Source organism: Hemitrygon akajei, unplaced genomic scaffold, assembly GCF_048418815.1.
Source record: "Hemitrygon akajei unplaced genomic scaffold, sHemAka1.3 Scf000035, whole genome shotgun sequence".
Lineage (NCBI taxonomy): Eukaryota > Metazoa > Chordata > Chondrichthyes > Myliobatiformes > Dasyatidae > Hemitrygon > Hemitrygon akajei.
Window position 1 is genome coordinate 7,892,471 of NW_027331921.1, and position 17,026 is coordinate 7,909,496.

At 44.9% G+C, this 17,026-nt stretch overlaps 1 protein-coding gene across 1 annotated transcript in view; it reads right to left on the reverse strand.

Annotated features, from left to right (window-relative positions):
- Nucleotides 1-17,026, reverse strand: part of LOC140720051 (uncharacterized) — a 35,486-nt gene that overhangs the window by 8,291 nt on the left and 10,169 nt on the right. The window contains exons 4-6 of the mRNA XM_073034951.1: nucleotides 13,530-13,649; nucleotides 1,672-1,788; nucleotides 163-354 (exon numbers count right to left, since the gene is read on the reverse strand). Coding sequence (XP_072891052.1) covers nucleotides 163-354; nucleotides 1,672-1,788; nucleotides 13,530-13,649 — 429 coding nt within the window. The remainder of the gene's footprint in view (nucleotides 1-162; nucleotides 355-1,671; nucleotides 1,789-13,529; nucleotides 13,650-17,026) is intronic.

Consider the following 17,026-nt stretch of genomic DNA (forward strand, 5'->3'; position numbering starts at 1 on the left):
TTCCAGGGAGACGCGTCACAAACTGACCAGCTCAAATACAGAGGGAATCACTCTCCATACCTTCTCTTCACACACTCCCGATGTCAAGCACAGAATGACGATTCCTCTCTCCATGCCTGTCCTGTGATGAGGAGCGGGTGAAAGAGGGGAGTGATGCCTCACCTCTTCTGCTGGTCAACAATTCACAGATTTGAGCCTTGGTTTCGTTGACAGATCTGTACTTCGTTTCCATCTCAGTGAACTGGTGACGGAGATCACTGTGCATTCGTTTAAGATCGGAAAGATTAGAGTTGAGCGCAGAGAGATTCTTGAGACAGGTTCTCTGGGTGATCTGAGACTGAAGAATCTGTGATACTGAGAGAGATGGTGAAGGATGTTTAGCGTTTACAGTAACACGTGAGTCAGCGTCACGCTACCGAACAGGTCACAGAGAGTGTTGTGTCAGTGTCACGGTGAAGGGTGTCACAGTGAAGGATGTGCTGGTGGCACAGTGAGAGGAGTAGGCACCATATTGAGGGGCGTGTCTGTGTCACGCTGAGGGGTATATCAAAGTCCCGGTGAAGATTTTGTTGATTTTACAGTGGGATTCTGCGTCAGTATCGTGCGGGGCATTTCCGAGTTGCTCTGTGGAAAATGTCGGTGTCACTGTGATAGGTGTTTAGGTGCACTGTCGAGGGTTGAGCCGAGTCATAATGAAGGGTTTCTTGACGTCACGGAGAGGGAAAAATCAGAGTGAGGGGCTTGGTGGTGTCACGGTGGGTAGAGAATCTGTGTCATGGTGTGGGGTGAGCTGGTCTCTCAGGGAGAGGTGTGTCTGTTTCACAGTGAAAGGCATGTTATGGCTACGACTGGTGTGACAGTATCACGCTGAGGTGCGCGTCAATGTCACGGAGGTTTCGCTGTGAATTTCGGATCCCCTATTACGGTAAGGGGTTTGCTTGTGTCAGGGTGAGGTCTGGGTAATTGCATCAGTTAGCGGTGCATCTGTGTTAAGTTGAGGGGCGAAACTGTCTCGGTAAGGGGTGTTACAGTGACGTGTGAGTCTTTGTCACGGTGCGGAGCTGAACGTGTCAGGTTGAGGAGCGTGTCGGTGTCACAGTGAGTGGTGTCTTACTGTCATTGTCAAGGGGTGTCGGTGTCACTGTGGTGCTTTACAATCACAATTTATTTACATTTGGAGCCCGTTCGGCTCAACTTGGGTCGAAGGCTCGTCAGCAATCACGATAATGGCGGAAGTAGCTAGGCAGAGTTGGCAGATCCTACGGTTCGATATATTTCCCATGTTCACTTTCAGTGTGTGGGTGAATTCAGCCGTGTCCCCCACTGGGTCTCCCTTCCACCCACCAGCCGCGGTCTCTCCTTCCACCACGATCACCCCTCCCTCTCTCAATCCCAGTTACAATGAGCCTCATCGCTGAGAGTCCAAATTCCTTGACTTCCCCGGACTGACAGCCTCTCTGATTCCAGAAACTTAGCCACGTCTCCTGAATGTGATTGATTAAGTTGGAACTGTGGGTGTTTGAGTGAGCCCTCAGGGGAACCTTATTAAAAAATATGGGAATACATGGGATGCACGGGGAATTGGCTGTCTGGATTCAGAGTTTTACGGTCATGTTTCATTCCACTCGGTTAGTTTACGGTCTGACTCCAACCGGAGTCCGTTCGACTCACCATGGATCGACAGCCCGACCACTGCCAGGAAGAGGACGGACGTCACTAGGCAGAGTAAGCAGATCTTACGGTCCAGTCTATTTCCGATGTTCTCGTTCGGCTCCTGTTTATGCGGACCTATGGAGAGACCATTCAGATAAACAGAAGGAGAGGAAAGGATATGGTGTGAGGGGAGCGATGGGCGGGAAAATGTGAGACAATGGGTGAGAGAAAACTAGAAGGGAAAGGACCTAGGAAATTTCCGCGTGAGAAGAAGAAGCGATGTTCGATGTGAATGGGGAGTGGGTTGTGTGAGAGAGACAGAGAAAAAGTGGGGAAGAGAGGGGAAATGACGAGAGAAAAAAAGTGGGAGAGATGGGAGAAGAGACAATGGAGCGAGAGAGAGGGGTGCGTAAGAGTGGAAAGACAGAGTGTCAAGGGTTTATTATTTTTCCTATCTGTATCATTGTTTGCCCGCTTTGTTCATTTTTCACGAATGAGATAAATGACGGTCTTGTGGGGGTGAACATGTTGTGGGGATTTTCGTGGACTCCATTGTGTTTCTATGTTTTGTGGCTGCTGACAAGGAGAAGGGCAGCACGGATTCGTGATGGTTAGCGCGGCGCTTTACAGTACCAGCGACACGGGTTCAGTTCCCGCCGCTGCTTGCAAGGAGTTTCCAATACTCCCCATGAGCCAGTGGATTTCCTCCGGGTCATCTGGGTTCCTCCCATAGTACAAAGACATATCGGTTTTTCGGTTAATCGTTTATTGTAAATTTAACTGTCATTAAAAAGGAATAACTCAGAGTATTGTTGGCAGCGCGGCCTGAATGGCCGGAAGAGCCGATTCTGTACTGTTTCTCTATAATAAAAAAAAATAAATTTTGAGGAAGAAATGATAAAAGATGGTGGGAAATTGTATACATATGCAACCGGACCACCCGGTGTTTGTGATGGGTATGACTGTCCTGGATGAAAATAGAGATGGAAGGCTGTAAAATCTCAGACGACACAAAGATTGGTGATGTTGTGGACAGTGCATAAGATCGCCAATAGATTCAGTGGGGTATGGGTCAGTTGTAGATCTGGGTGGAAAATGGCAAACAGAGTTTAGCTCAGGTAAGTGTGAGGTATTTTCCTTTGGGGCGTTAAATGTGAAAGGAGAGGAGACAGTTAACGACAGAACCCTTAACTGTCGACAGAGAAAGGGATCTCGGGTTGATCACGCGTTTCAGTGGAGAGATAAAGAGTTGACTGCAGACGGGCCTTTGACAAAGTCTCTCTCATGGGAGATGCATTCACAAGATTGTGATGACTGGGATTCACAGTGAATTGGGAATTAAGTTTCCGTACTGGCTTGTCCACAGAACCCAGAGGACGTTGGACGTCCGTGACTGGTGGTGTTACCCGCGGGACCTCTAATATCTGTGGCCAAGACTTGTGCGAAGCTGGGCATTTAACACGGCGTTGTGTGTTTCGAACATCCTGCATCGTAGACCAGCCATTACAGCGCAGGAACAGGCCATTCGGCCGGCAATGCTGTCCACGATGCATTCCCTCTGGTGTTAGACATTTCACATTTGTGAATGATAGCCTCTGTAACTCTTCTTATCTTGTGCTATCTCTGAGCATTTCGCATACCAAGGTGCAACATTTTACGTTTCTCCGGGTTAATCACCATCTGCCATTCCTCCATCACATATCAGAAACTGATCCATGTCCTACGGAATTGAATGCAGGTCCTCTAAGCGATCCACAACACCCATCAACCTATCATCTACAAACATACCAAACCACCCACCTACATTCTCATCCAGATCGTTCATATATATAACCATATAACAATCACAGCACTGTAACAGGCCATCTCGGCCCTTCTAGTCAGTGCAGAACACTTACTCTCACCTAGACCCACCGACCCACACTCAGCCCATAACCCTACATTCCTTTCCTGTCCATATACTGATCCACTTTACTTCAAATGGCGATATCGAACCTGCTTCCACCACTTCCACTGGAAGCTCGTTCCAGGCCTAGGAGATCTAGGCCTCATATGGAGCCAGTGATCATTAATGGAGAATGTGTGGAGCAGGTTAAGACCTACAAGTATCTGGGAGTACAGTTAGACGAGAAGCTAGACTGGACTGCCAACACAGATGCCTTGTGCAGGAAGGCACAGAGTCGACTGTAGTTCCTTAGAAGGTTGGCGTCATTCAATGTCTGCAGTGAGATGCTGAAGATGTTCTATAGGTCAGTTGTTGAGAGCGCCCTCTTCTTTGTGGTGGCGTGCTGGGGAGGAAGCATTAAGAAGAGGGACGCCTCACGTCTTAATAAGCTGGTAAGGAAGGCGGGTTCTGTCGTGGGCAAAGTACTGGAGTGTTTAACATCGGTAGCTGAGCGAAGGGCGCTGAGTAGGCTACGGTCAATTAAGGAAAACCCTGAACATCCTCTACATAGCACCATCCAGAGACAGAGAAGCAGTTTCAGCGACAGGTTACTATCGATGCAATGCTCCTCAGAGGTCAATACTCCCCAATGCCATTAGGCTTTACAATTCAACTGCCAGGACTTAAGAACCTTTTTTTTTTAAAGTTATTATTAATGCTTTTTGAGATAGTGATTTAGATGCATATCATATTATTACTGAGTTAAGTATTGTATGTAATTAGTTTCTGCTACAACAAGTGTATGGGACATTGGAAAAAATGTTGAATTTCCCCATGGGGATGAATAAAGTATCTATCTATCTATCTATCTATCTATCTATCACACAGCTACCACTTTGTGTGTAAAAATGTACCCACTAAACTTTTGCTCCTTAACTCTCAACTCATGTCCTCTTGTTTGATTCTCCCCTGCTGTCAATGAAAAAAAAAACTATCCACGTCAACTAGATCTATCCCCCTCATAATTTTAAATACCTCTATCAAGTCCCCCCTCAAACTTCTATGCTCCAAAGAATAAAGGCCAAACTTGTTCAAACTTTCTTTGTGTTAGGTGCTGAAACCCAAGTAACATTCTCGTAAATGTCCCCTATACTCCCTTTATTTTGTTGACATCTTTCCTATAGTTCGGTGACCAGAACTGTACACAATACGCCATATTTTGTCTTCACCAATGACTTGTACAATTTTAACATTACATACCACTCGTATATCTGATTCAATGATCTGATTTATAAAGGCCAGCATACCAAAAACTTTCTTCACCACCCTATCCACATGAGATTCCATTATCAGGGAACTATGCACCATTATTACTAGATCACTCTGTTCTACTGCATTCCTCAATGTCCTACCATTTACGGTGTATGTCCTATTTTGATTATTCCTAGCAAAATGTAGTACCTCAATCCTATCAGTATTAAACTCCATCTTCCATCTTTCAGCCAACATTTCTAACTGACCCAAATCTCTCGACAAGCTTTGAAAACCTACTTCATTATCCACAACGCCACCTATCTCACCTATCTTAGTATCGTTTACATACTTACTATTCTAATTTACGACCCCATCATCCAGATCATTAATGTATAGGACAAACAACATTGGACCCAGTACAGATCCCTGAGGCACACCACTAGTCACCGGCCTCCAACCTGACAAACCGTTATCCACCACTACTCTCTGGCATCTCCCATCCAGGCACTTTTGAATGCATTTTACTGCTTCACAATTAATACCTAACGATTGAACCTTCCTAACTAACTTTTCGTGTGGAACCTTGTCAATTACCTACCATATAGACAACATATAGATAACATCCACTGCTTCTCCATTGTCAACTTTCCTTGTACCCTCTTCAAAAAATTCAATAAGATTTGTCAAACATGAACTTCCACGCACAAATCCATGCTGACTGTTGGTTATCAGACCCTGCCTATCCAGATAATTAGAAGTAATTCAGATAGACATTAATGATAGGAGAGATCCTATCACTTAGATGCAAATCACGTCATTGGAGTAGAACAAGGTTACTCAATCACAGAATGCAGAATAAAGTATCAAAATTACAGAGAAATTGTAGTGTAGGCAGACTATAAGGTTCAAAAGCCACGAAGAGAAGGATTTGAGGTCAAGAGTACATCTTATCGTGTTTGGGGCCCGTTCAATAGTCTGATTACTGTAGTGTAGAAGCTGTTCTTGAGCCACCTGATAAATGCTTTTGCCTTTTCTCTCCGATGGGAGGGTGCAGTGGACAGAATGTCCGGGGACCCTTGTTGATGCTGGATGCTTTATCGAAACAGCGCTATGTGTAGAAAGAGTTCATGGAGGGGAAGCTGGTTTCGGAGCTGGGCTCAGCTCTTTCCACAACGCTCGGCAGTTTCCAGCGTAATGGGCGGAGCAGTGTTCATATTTTTAGTAAGGAACCAGGGCGTTTCATGAGAACAGGGAAGTTGACATTGTGAACAGAGAAGAAAATAGAACTTTTTTTTCAACATGATAGACTACTCCGTGTAATGGTATGGGCCCCGGGGGAACTTGATTGACTGATATGTCCGGATTGATAGGCATAATGGATGCCTGACAAGTCCCGTATCAAAATCCAGATGGTAGATCACTCTGGAAGATAGAAGAGAGAAATGTAGAGAGAGACGAAGAAGGAATGGAGCAGTGAGATTGGGCGGGAGAGTGGACGATAGGGAAAATAGACCAGAGAAGGGGGAAGGAGATGACAGGTGACGTGAGACCCTGGTAGATTTCTCGGGCGGATTTGACTGTGGAGGACAGACCAGGAACTGGCAGTAGATGTACCATACAGAGGCTTGAACAAGGCTATTAACAACGGCTCAGATAAGAGACTGGTGTGAAGATGCTTTGGAACCGAAGGAGATCTCTCTGACAGATTTCATTGAGGAGGTCTGCTCAGTCCGAGGTGCGGGATGTAATGTACATAGAATTTAACAAGAACCCAGATGGTATACCGCCCTGGGAGATGGTGTGCGACGCAGGGAGGGATGGCTGATCCGGTATATATTTGGCTCAGCGATATGGGACAAAATTTAGAGTTGCAGTCCATTTCTCAGACTGGAATCCCGTCACTAGCGTTGCACAAGGGTGGTCGGTGGTGGGACCAGTGATCTTTGTCAACTATATTGACCATTTATAGCAGATTATACAATACACGTTAGGTGAGCTTGCAGACGACATTAACGTTGATGGCGTTTTAAACAGTGAAGACAGTTACCTCTTACAGTGGGATCTCGATTCGCCGGGGAAGTCGGCTGAACAGGAGCACTTGCAATTTAGTTTGAACTATCGTATTTCAGGAGGGCAAACAACAGGGTAGGACTTGCACGGTCAAAGTGAGGAAACTTGCGATATGTTAAAGAACGGAAGGACGCAGGGGTAGAGGTACACGGTTCCTAGAAAGTGGAGTCACAGGTACAGGGACCGTTGAGAGTGTTGCAAAACAGAGGGACCCTGAGGAACAGAGACCATCCAGCAGAGTACAGAAACAGGCCTACAATGTTGTCCCGAATGCACTCCCTCTGGTATGATATATTTCAACTTTGGAAAAAGTAACTGTCTGTCTACTCAGTCTATTTCTTTTGTGATCTTAGAGACCTCTGTCGGATCTCTCGTTCAACATCTTCGGAGGTTATCCAAGGCCTTCTAATCCTCCCAACAATGTGGTGAACAAAATTATGTATAATACGCCGAATGCAGCCTTAACCGTCATTTTGATGAAGTTGCAACATAACTTCTGACTTTTGAAACCAGTGTCCTCAATGATAAAAACATGCGTGTAATATACCTGCTTAACACAGATCTGTCAGTGGGTGATCATCTGGGGGACAGTGATCACCGCTCCCTGACCTTTAGCATTATCTTGGAAAAGGATAGAATCAGAGTGGACATGAAAATATTTAAATGGGGAAGGGGAAATTATGAGGCTATAAAGATAGAAATTGTGGGTGTGAATTGGGATGATGTTTTTGCAGGGAAATGTACTATGGACATGTGGTCGATGTTTAAGGATCTCTTGAAGGATGTTAAGGATAAATTTGTCCCGCTGGGGAAGATAAACAATGGTTGACAAGTGAGGTGGAAAATCTAGTCAGGTGGAAGAAGGCAGCATACATGCGGTTTAGGAAGGAAGGATCACATGGGTCTATTGAGGAATATAGGGTAGCAAGAAAGGAGCTTAAGAAAGGGCTGAGAAGAGCAAGAAGGGGGCATGAGAAGGCCTTGGGGAGCAGGGCAAAGGAAAACACCAAACACTTCAATTCTTCAATGTTGAAAACAAAAGGATGACAGGAGTGAATGTAGGACCGATTAGAGATAAAAGTGGGAAGACGTGCCTGGAGGCTGTGGAAGTGAGCGAGGTCCTCAATGAATACTTCTCTTCGGTATTCACCACTGAGAGAGAACTTGATGACGGTGAGGACAATATGAGTGAGGTTGATGTTCTGGAGCATGTTGATATTAAGGGAGAGGAGGTGTTGCAGTTATTAAAATACATTAGGACGGATAAGTCCCTGGGGCCTGACGGAATATGCCACAGGCTGCTACACGAGGCAACGGAAGAGATTTCTGAACCTCTGGCTAGCATCTTTATGTCCTCGTTGTCCACGGGAATGGTACCGGAGGATTGGAGGGTGGCGAATGTTGTTCCTTTGTTTAGAAAGGTTAGTAGGGATAGTCCAGGTAATTATAGACCAGCGAACCTTACGTCTGTGGCGGGAAAGCTTTTGGAAAAGATTCTCAGAGATATGATCTATGGGCATTTAGAGGATCATTGTCTGATCAGGGACAATCAGCATGGCTTTGTGAAGGGCAGATCGTGCCTACCACGCCTGATAGAGTTGTTTGAGGAGGTGACCAGACATATAGATGAGGGTCGTGCAGTGGATGTGATCTACATGGAGTTTAGTAAAGCATTTGACAAGGTTCCACACGGTAGGCTTATTCAGAAAGTCAGAAGGCATGGGATCCAGGGAGGTTTGGCCAGGTGGATTCAGAACTGTCTTGCCTGCAGAAGGCAGAGGGTCGTGGTCGAGGGAATGCATTCAGATTGGAGGGTTCTGTCTAGTGGTGTGCCACAAGGATCTGTTCTGGGACCTCTACATCTTGTGATTTTTATTAATGACCGTGATGTGCGGGTGGAATGGTGGGTTGGCCAGTTTGCAGACAACACAAAGATTGGTTGTGTTGTAGATAGTGTAGAGGATTGTCGAAGATTGCAGAGAGACATTGATAGGATGCAGAAGTGGACTGAGAAGTGGGAGATGGAGTTCAACTCTGAGAAGTGTGAGGTGGTACACTTTGGGAGGACAAACTCCAAAGCAGAGTACAACGTAAATGGCACGATACTTGGTAGTGTGGAGGTGCAGAGGGATCTGGGGGTACGTGTCCACAGATCCCTTAATGTTGCTTAAAGAAAACGGATGGGATGTTCAAGGGGGATATTAGAGGAAGGTTTTTCAGTCAGAGAGTGGCTGGTGCGTGGAATGCACTGCCTGAGTCAGTGGTGGAGGCAGATACACTCGTGTAGTTTAGGAGACTACTAGACAGGTACATGGAAAAATTTAAGGTGGGGAGTGGTTATATGGAAGGCAGGGTTTGAGGGGTCGGCACAACAGTTTGGGCCGAATGGCTTTTAATGAGCTGTACAATTCTATGTTCTACGTTCTAAGTCCTTAACCACGGATAGTGACATTGGAACCCAATCTTCCTCTGAAAATCAACACTGTTTAGCTTCCTGGTTTTAAGAGTGTTCTATATCTTAACACTTGTCCGATCAAATCGCAACATGTCACATTTCTCTGTGTGAAACTCCACCTGCCATTTGTCCAACCCATAGCTTTAACTGATACATATCCTACTGGATTTTGAGGCGAAATTTTGAAGGTACAGAATCTTTATGTTCCTGTTAGGTTAAAAGGAAAGGTTAAAGGTTTGAGACAGCCATAGTTTTCAAGGGATATTGGAAACATGGTTCGGGAAAAAGTGAGATCTACAATAAATATAGGCATCATGGAGTAAATGAGGTGCTCGAGGAATATAAATAATATAAGAAGAATCTCAAGAGAGAAATTAGAAAGGCTAAAATAAGAAACAAGTTTGGTTTGGCAAATATGGTGAAAATAATTCCAAAGGGTTTCTCCAGTAATATTAATAGCAAAAGGATAGTAAGGGATAAAATTGGCCACTTAGAGAATCAGAGTGAACAGCTATATGTGGAGCCAAGAGAGATGGGGGAGATTTTGAACAATTATGTTATTCGGTATTCACTAAGGAGAAGGATACTGAATTGTGTAAGGTAAGGGAAACAAGTAGGGAAGCTATGGAAACTATGGCTATTAAAGAGGAGTACGGACTGGTGCTGTTAAGGAATATAAATGTGGATAAATCTCAGAGTACTGACAGAATATTCAATAGGACCTTGACGGAGGTTAGTGCAGAAATAGCAGGGGCTCTGACAAAAATATTTCAAATGTAAGTAGAAGCGCGAATGGTGCCGGGGATTGGCGTATTGCTCATGCGGTTCCATTGTTTCAACTGGATTCTCAGAATAAACCTGGCAATTATAGGTCTGTCAGTTTGACGTCAGTGGTGGTTAAATTAATGGAAAGTATTCTTGGAGATGGTATATATAATTATCTGTATAGACAGGGCCTGAAGAGGAACAGTCAACATGGATTTTTGCATGGAAGGTCATGTTTATCAAATCTTATTGAATTTTTGAAGAAATTACTAGGAAAGTTGACGCGGATAAACAGTGGATGTTGTTTGTATGGATTTCAGTAAGACATCCAGAGATACCGATCACTTCATGGTACTGAAGCAACGTAAATCAATCACAGAATGCAGAATAAATGGTCACAGTTACACAGAGAGTGCAGTTTTGACAGAGAATAAGGGGCCAGAGCAAAGGGTAAGCAGATTGCGAGGTCAAGAGTATATTTATCATGGTAGAGGACAGTTTAATAGTCCGATAACTGTGGGGTAGAAGTGTTCCTTGAGCCTAGTGAGACATGCCTTCGCACCTTCCCTCCGATGGGCAGGTGCAGAAGACATAATGGCCGGCGTGACAGGAGGTGGTTCTGTGATGCTGCTGGTTGTTTCATCGATGCGCCAGGATCTATGGACGGAGTTCATGGAGGGGAGGCTGGTTTCAGAGCTGGGCTCAGCTCTTTACACGACGCTCTGCAGTTTCTTGCGGTCACAGGTCCTGCAGTTTCTATATTTTTAGTGAGGATCCAGGATGATTCATGAGAACAGGGTAGTAGACTTGATGAATAGGAAACTCAATAAGGCATTTAATGTTTCCAATTAGTGGGCTACTCTAAATCGGAAGTGTCAGTGTTACAGTTGAACAAAGGAAACTATGGAGCCATGAGGGAGGAACTTGCCAAAGCTGACTGGAAGGATACACAAGCAGGGATGACAGTGGAACAACAATGGTAGGAATTTCTGGGAATAATACAGCAGGTGCAGGATCAGATCATTCCAAGGTGAAAGAAAGTTTCTAAGTGGAGTAGAGTACGACCGAGGCTAACAAGGGAAGTCAAGAACAGTATAAAAATAAAGGAGAAGAAGTATAACATAGCAAAGATGAGCGGGAAGCCAAAGCACTGGGAAACAATCACAGAGCAACAGAAGATATCTAAAAAGGCAATAAGGGAAAAAAAGTTGAGGTACGAAGGTAAGCTAGTAAGGAATATAAAAGAGGATAGTAAAAGCTTATTTCGGTATGTGAAGAGGAAATATATTAGTTAAGACCAAAGTTGGGCCCTTGAAGACAGAACCGGTTGAATTTATTATGGGGAACAAGGGAATGGCAGAAGAGATGAACAGTTGGATCTGTCTTCACTGTGGAAGACACAGGCAATATCCCAGACGGGATTGGGGTATATCTCAATGCAGGAAGCTTTAAGGAAATGCGGTTGAGCTCAGGGATTGAATCAATACAGTGAATTATGAGATTGTAGCCATTACTGAGAATTGTGTGCAGGAAGAGCAAGCAGGAGAGCACCATATTTCCATGTGAGAAGGCAGAAGGAATTAAAGGAGGAGGGGTGACATTACTCGGCTTAGAAAATGTTACCGCAGTGGACAATCAGGACAGGCAAGAGAATTCGTCTAAGTGAGGCTTTATGGGTGGAAATGACGAACAAGAAATGCATGACAATGTTATAACACATATCATAGAATAGTACACACAGTACAGGCACTTCGGCCCACCCTTAAACCCTTAAGTGCTTCTCATATAACTCTCCACCTGAAATTCCTCCAGAGAGCTGTATAGTAATCTCTTAAATTCCACTAGTGTATCTGCCTCCACCAGTGCCTCAGGCAGTGCTCTCTACGCACCAACCACTCTCTGAGTTAAAGAACTTCCTGTAATATCTCCCTTCAACTTTCCACCTCTTACCTTAAAGCCATGTTCTCTTGTATTGAGCAGTATTGCCCTGGGGAAGAGGCGCTGGCTGTCCACTCTATCTATTCCTCTTAATATCTTGTATACCTCTATCATGTCTTCTCATCCTCCTTCTCTCCAGAGAGAGAGAGAGAAAAAAACATACCTCCCTTAATCTCTGATCATAATGCATACTCTATAAACCAGGCAGCATCCTGGTAAATCTCCTCTGTACCATTTCCAATGAATCCACATCCTTCCTATAGTGAGGCGACCAGAACTGGACACAGTACTCCAAGTGTGGCCTAACAGTTTCATAGATCTGTATCATTACCCGTGACTCTTAAATTCTATCCCTCGACTTATGAAAGAAAACACTCAGTATTCTTTCTTAACTACCCTATCTACCTGTGAGGCAACTTTCAGGACTCTGTGGACATGTAGTCCAAGTTCCCTCTCTCCTCCACACTATCAAGTATCCTGCCATACACTTAGTACTCTGCCTTGGAGTTTGTCCTTCCAAAGTGTAACACCTCACACTTCGCCGGGTTGAACTCCATCTGCCACTTCTCAGCCCATTTCTGTATCCTGCCAATGTCTCTCTGCAGTCTTCAACAATCCTCAACACTATCTACAACACCACCAACCTTTGTGTCGTCTGCAAACTTGCCAACCCACTCTTCTAACCCCACATCCAGGTCATTAATAAAAATCCCAAAAGGTAGAGGTCCCAAAACAGATCCTTGTGGGACACCACGAGTCACAATCCTCCAATCCTCCAATCCTCCAATCCACCACGACGCTTTGCCTTCTGCAGGCAAGCTAATTCTGAATCCACCTGACCAAACTTCACTGGATCCCATACCTTCTGACTTTCTGTATAAGCAAACCGCGTGGTATTTCAGGAAGACAAGCCAGGATGGACATTCACAGTGAAGAGGATGAACCCGGGGAGAGTTATAGAATAGACGGACCCAGGGATACGGTAAAACGGTTCCCAGAAATTGAGGTCAATATTAGATAGGGCGGTGAAGGAGTCTAGAGGTCACTTTGCAGTTGTGCACGACGTAGGGTTGGCGCACCTTGGAGTATAGTGTTCAGGTTTTGTCCAACTGCTCTAGGTGAAATGCCACTGAGCAGCAAAGTTTGCAGAGGGAGCTTTACGGGGATATTCCCGAGACTCGAGGGACTGATTTATGGAGATAATTCAGGCAGGTTAGGATTTTATACCTTGGAATTCATGGGTGACCTTACAGAGGTTTACAAAACCAAGTGGGGAAAGACAAGGTGAATGCGCAGAGTCATTTTCTATAGACTTGGAGAATTGAGGAACAGAGCGCACCGTTCTGAGGTGACAGCAGAAAGAGATTTAACTGCGGACCAGAGTGACATATTTTTTAAGCAGACGGTGCTCCGTCTATGGAACGTACTGCCGGAGAAATGGTCGATGCAGATGAATTATCACAATATAGCACGTATAGCACGTGGCCCCTTCAAAACGTGAACTCTGACCTGCCTGAGCAGTCATTGGCATTCTTCCTGGTCTCGGCGCCATAGGAGGATTTTCTTCCTTAGCGATGGGAGTTTCATTTTGGCGAAAGTTCAGCTGAGAGTAGGTGGGGTCCAGACCATCTGGAACAGAATGGATGGGAATGTGAGAGAGAGACAAATAGAAGGGCAAGAGACGGGTAGAGAATGGTGAGGCGGAGTGAGAGACAGGGAGAAAATTTGAGGAAGATATGGAAGTGAGTAGAGAAAGACGTGGAGACTGAGCAGCAGATGGATGGATGGAGAGGGGAAATAGGGTCAGAGATAAAGCCGATGGACGGGAAAATGGGAGAGAATGGGGAGACAGAGGCAGTGTGGCCGGAGAAGAAGGAAAGGGACGGCTTGCACCTTAACAGGCGGGGGACCAGCATTCTGGCAGGCAGGTTTGCCACTGCAACACGGGGGCGTTTATAAACACGGGTAAGTGGGGGGAGGGGAGGGTACGAACTCGAAATATAAGGATACAGTTAAAGGGAAAGAGTGAAACAGAAAACATAAGAAAGACAACAGAATTAAAGGGGAAGAAAGCTCAGAAAGGGATCGCAGAGTATGGCCAAGTGCAATAGGGATCCGTGTGAGAAGCGAGGGGAGTGATGAATGAAAAGTATTATATATTAATGCACGAAGTATAAGAAATAAGGTGGATGAGCTTGGCGCTCAGTTGGCAATTCTAGGATGTTATAGGAATAACATAGACATGGCTGCAAGAGGGCCAGGGCTGGGAAATGAATATTCAAGCGTTTACGTCCAATCGAAAGGGCCCGCAGGTGGGCAGAGGGGCTGGGGGAGGCCCTACTGGTGAGGAAGGAAATTCAGTCCATTGCGAGGGGTGACATAGAATCAGGAGATGTAGAGTCAGTATGGATAGAACTGAGAAATTGTAAGGGCAATAAGACCCTAATGTGAGTTATCTATAGGCCCCCCAATAGTAGCCAGGATATAGTGTGCAAGTTGAATTAAGAGTTAAAATTAGCATGTCGCAAAGGTAAAACCACCGTTGTAATGGGGGATTTTAACATGCAGGAAGACTGGGAAAATCAGGCTGGCACTGGACCCCAAGAAAGGGTGTGTATGGAGTGCGTCCGAGATGGATCCTTAGAGCAGATTGTACTGGAGCCTACCAGGGAGAAGGCAATTGTGGATCTAGTGTAGTGTAATGAACCGGATTTGATAAGGGAACTCGAGGTAAAGGAGTCATTAGGAAGTAGTGACCATAATATGATAAGTATTGATCTACAATTTGAGAGGGAGTAGGGAAAATGGGATGTGTCAGTATTACAGTTGAACAAACGGAACTATGGAGCCATGAGAGAGGACCTAGACAAAGTTGACTAGAAAGATAGCCTAGCAGGGGTAACAATAGAACTGGAAGAAGGTCTCTAAGGGGAGTAGAGGGCGTCCGTGGCTAACAAGGGAAGTCAAGGACAGTACAAAAATAAAAGAGAAGTATAACATAGCAACGATGAGCGGAAAGCCACAGGATTGGGAAACATTTTAAGGAGCAACAGAAGATAACTAAAAAGACAATACGGGGAGAAAAGATGAGGAACGAAGGTAAGCTAGCCAAGAATACCAAGGAGAATAGTAAAAGCTTCTTTAGGTATGTGAAGAGGAAAAAATATTTAAGACCAATGTTGGGCCCTTGAAGGCAGAAACGGGTGAATTTATTATGGTGGACAAGGAAATGACAGACGAGCTGAACAGATACTTTGGATCTGTCTTCACTAGGGAAGACACAGACAATATCCCAGATGTAATAGTGGCCAGTGGACCTAGGGCAACGGAGTAACTGACGGAAATCCACATTAGGCAGAAAATGGTGTTGGGTAGAATGATGGGACTGAAGGCAGATAAATCCCGGGGGCCTGATGGTCTGCATGCCAGGGTACTTAAAGAGGTGGGTCTAGAAATCGTGGACACATTCGTAACCATTTTCCAATGTTCTATTGATTCAGGATCATATCCTGAGGATTGGAGGATAGCTAATGTTATCCCACTTTTTAAGAAAGGAGGGAGAGAGAAAACAAGAAATTAGCCTGACATCAGTGGTGGGGAAGTGCTGGAGTTAATTATAAAAGATGAAATAGAGGCACATTTGGATAGTAGTAACAGAATCGGTCGACTCATCATGGATTTACGAAGGGGGAATCATGCTTGACTAATTTCTGGAATTTGTTGAGGATGTAACTATGAAAATGGACAAAGGAGAGACAATGAATGTAGTGCATCTGGGCTTTCAGAAAGCTTTTTATGAGGTCCCACATAGGAGAATAGTGGGCAAAATTAAAGCACATCGTATTGGCAGTAGGGTGCTAACGTGGATATAAAATTGGTTGGCAGACAGGAAACAAAGAGTAGGGATTAACGGATCCTTTTCAGAATGGCAGGCAGTGACTAGTGGGGTACTGCAAGGTTCGGTGCTGGGATCGCACCTACTTGCAATATACATTAATAATTTAGATGAAATGATTAAAAGTAGCATTAAAAATTTGCAGATGACACAAAGCAGGGTGGCAGTGTGAAATATGAGGAGGATGTTAAGAGAATGCAGGGTGACTTAGACAGGTTGGGTGAGTGGGCACATACATGGCAGATGCAGTTTAATGTGGATAAATGTGAGTTTATCCACTTTGTGGCAAGAACAGGAAGGCAGATTACTATCTGAATGGTGTCAAATTGGGAAAAGGGGAAATACAACGATATTTAGGTGTTCTTGTACATCAGTCACTGAGCACAAGCATGCAGGTACAGCAGACAGTGCAGAAAGCTAATGGCATGTTTGCCTTCATAACAAGGGGAGTTGAGTATAGGAGCAAAGAGGTCCTTCTGCAGTTGTACAGGGTCCTGGTGAGACCACACCTGGAGTATTGTGTTCAGTTTTGGTCTCCAAATTGGAGGAAGGACATTCCTGCTATTGAGTGAGTGCAGCGTAGGTTCACGAGGTTGATTCCGGGGATGGCGGGAATGTCATATGTTGAAAGATTGGAGCAACTGGGCTTGTATACACCGGAATTTAGAAGGATGAGAGTGGATCTGATTGAGACATATAAGATTATTAAGGGATTGGACATGCTAGAGGCAGTAAACATGTTCCCGATGTTGGTGGAGTCCAGAACCAGAGGTCACAGTTTAAGACTAAGGGGTAGGTCATTTCGAACTGAGTTGAGGAAAAGCATCTTCACCCATAGAGTTGTGGATCTATGGAATGCTCTGCGTCAGAAGGCAGCGGAGGCCATTTCTCTGGATGCTTTCAAAGAAGAGTTAGATAGAGCTTTTAAAGATAGCGGAGTCCAGGGTTATGGGGAGAAGGCAGGAACGGGGTACTGATTGTGGATAATCAGCCATGATCACAATGAATGGCGATGCTGGCTCGAAGGGCTGAATTGCCTACTCCTGTATTTATTGTCTATTGTCCATTGTGTAAAGGAGTAAGGCGGTCATGTTGCAATTGTACAGGACGT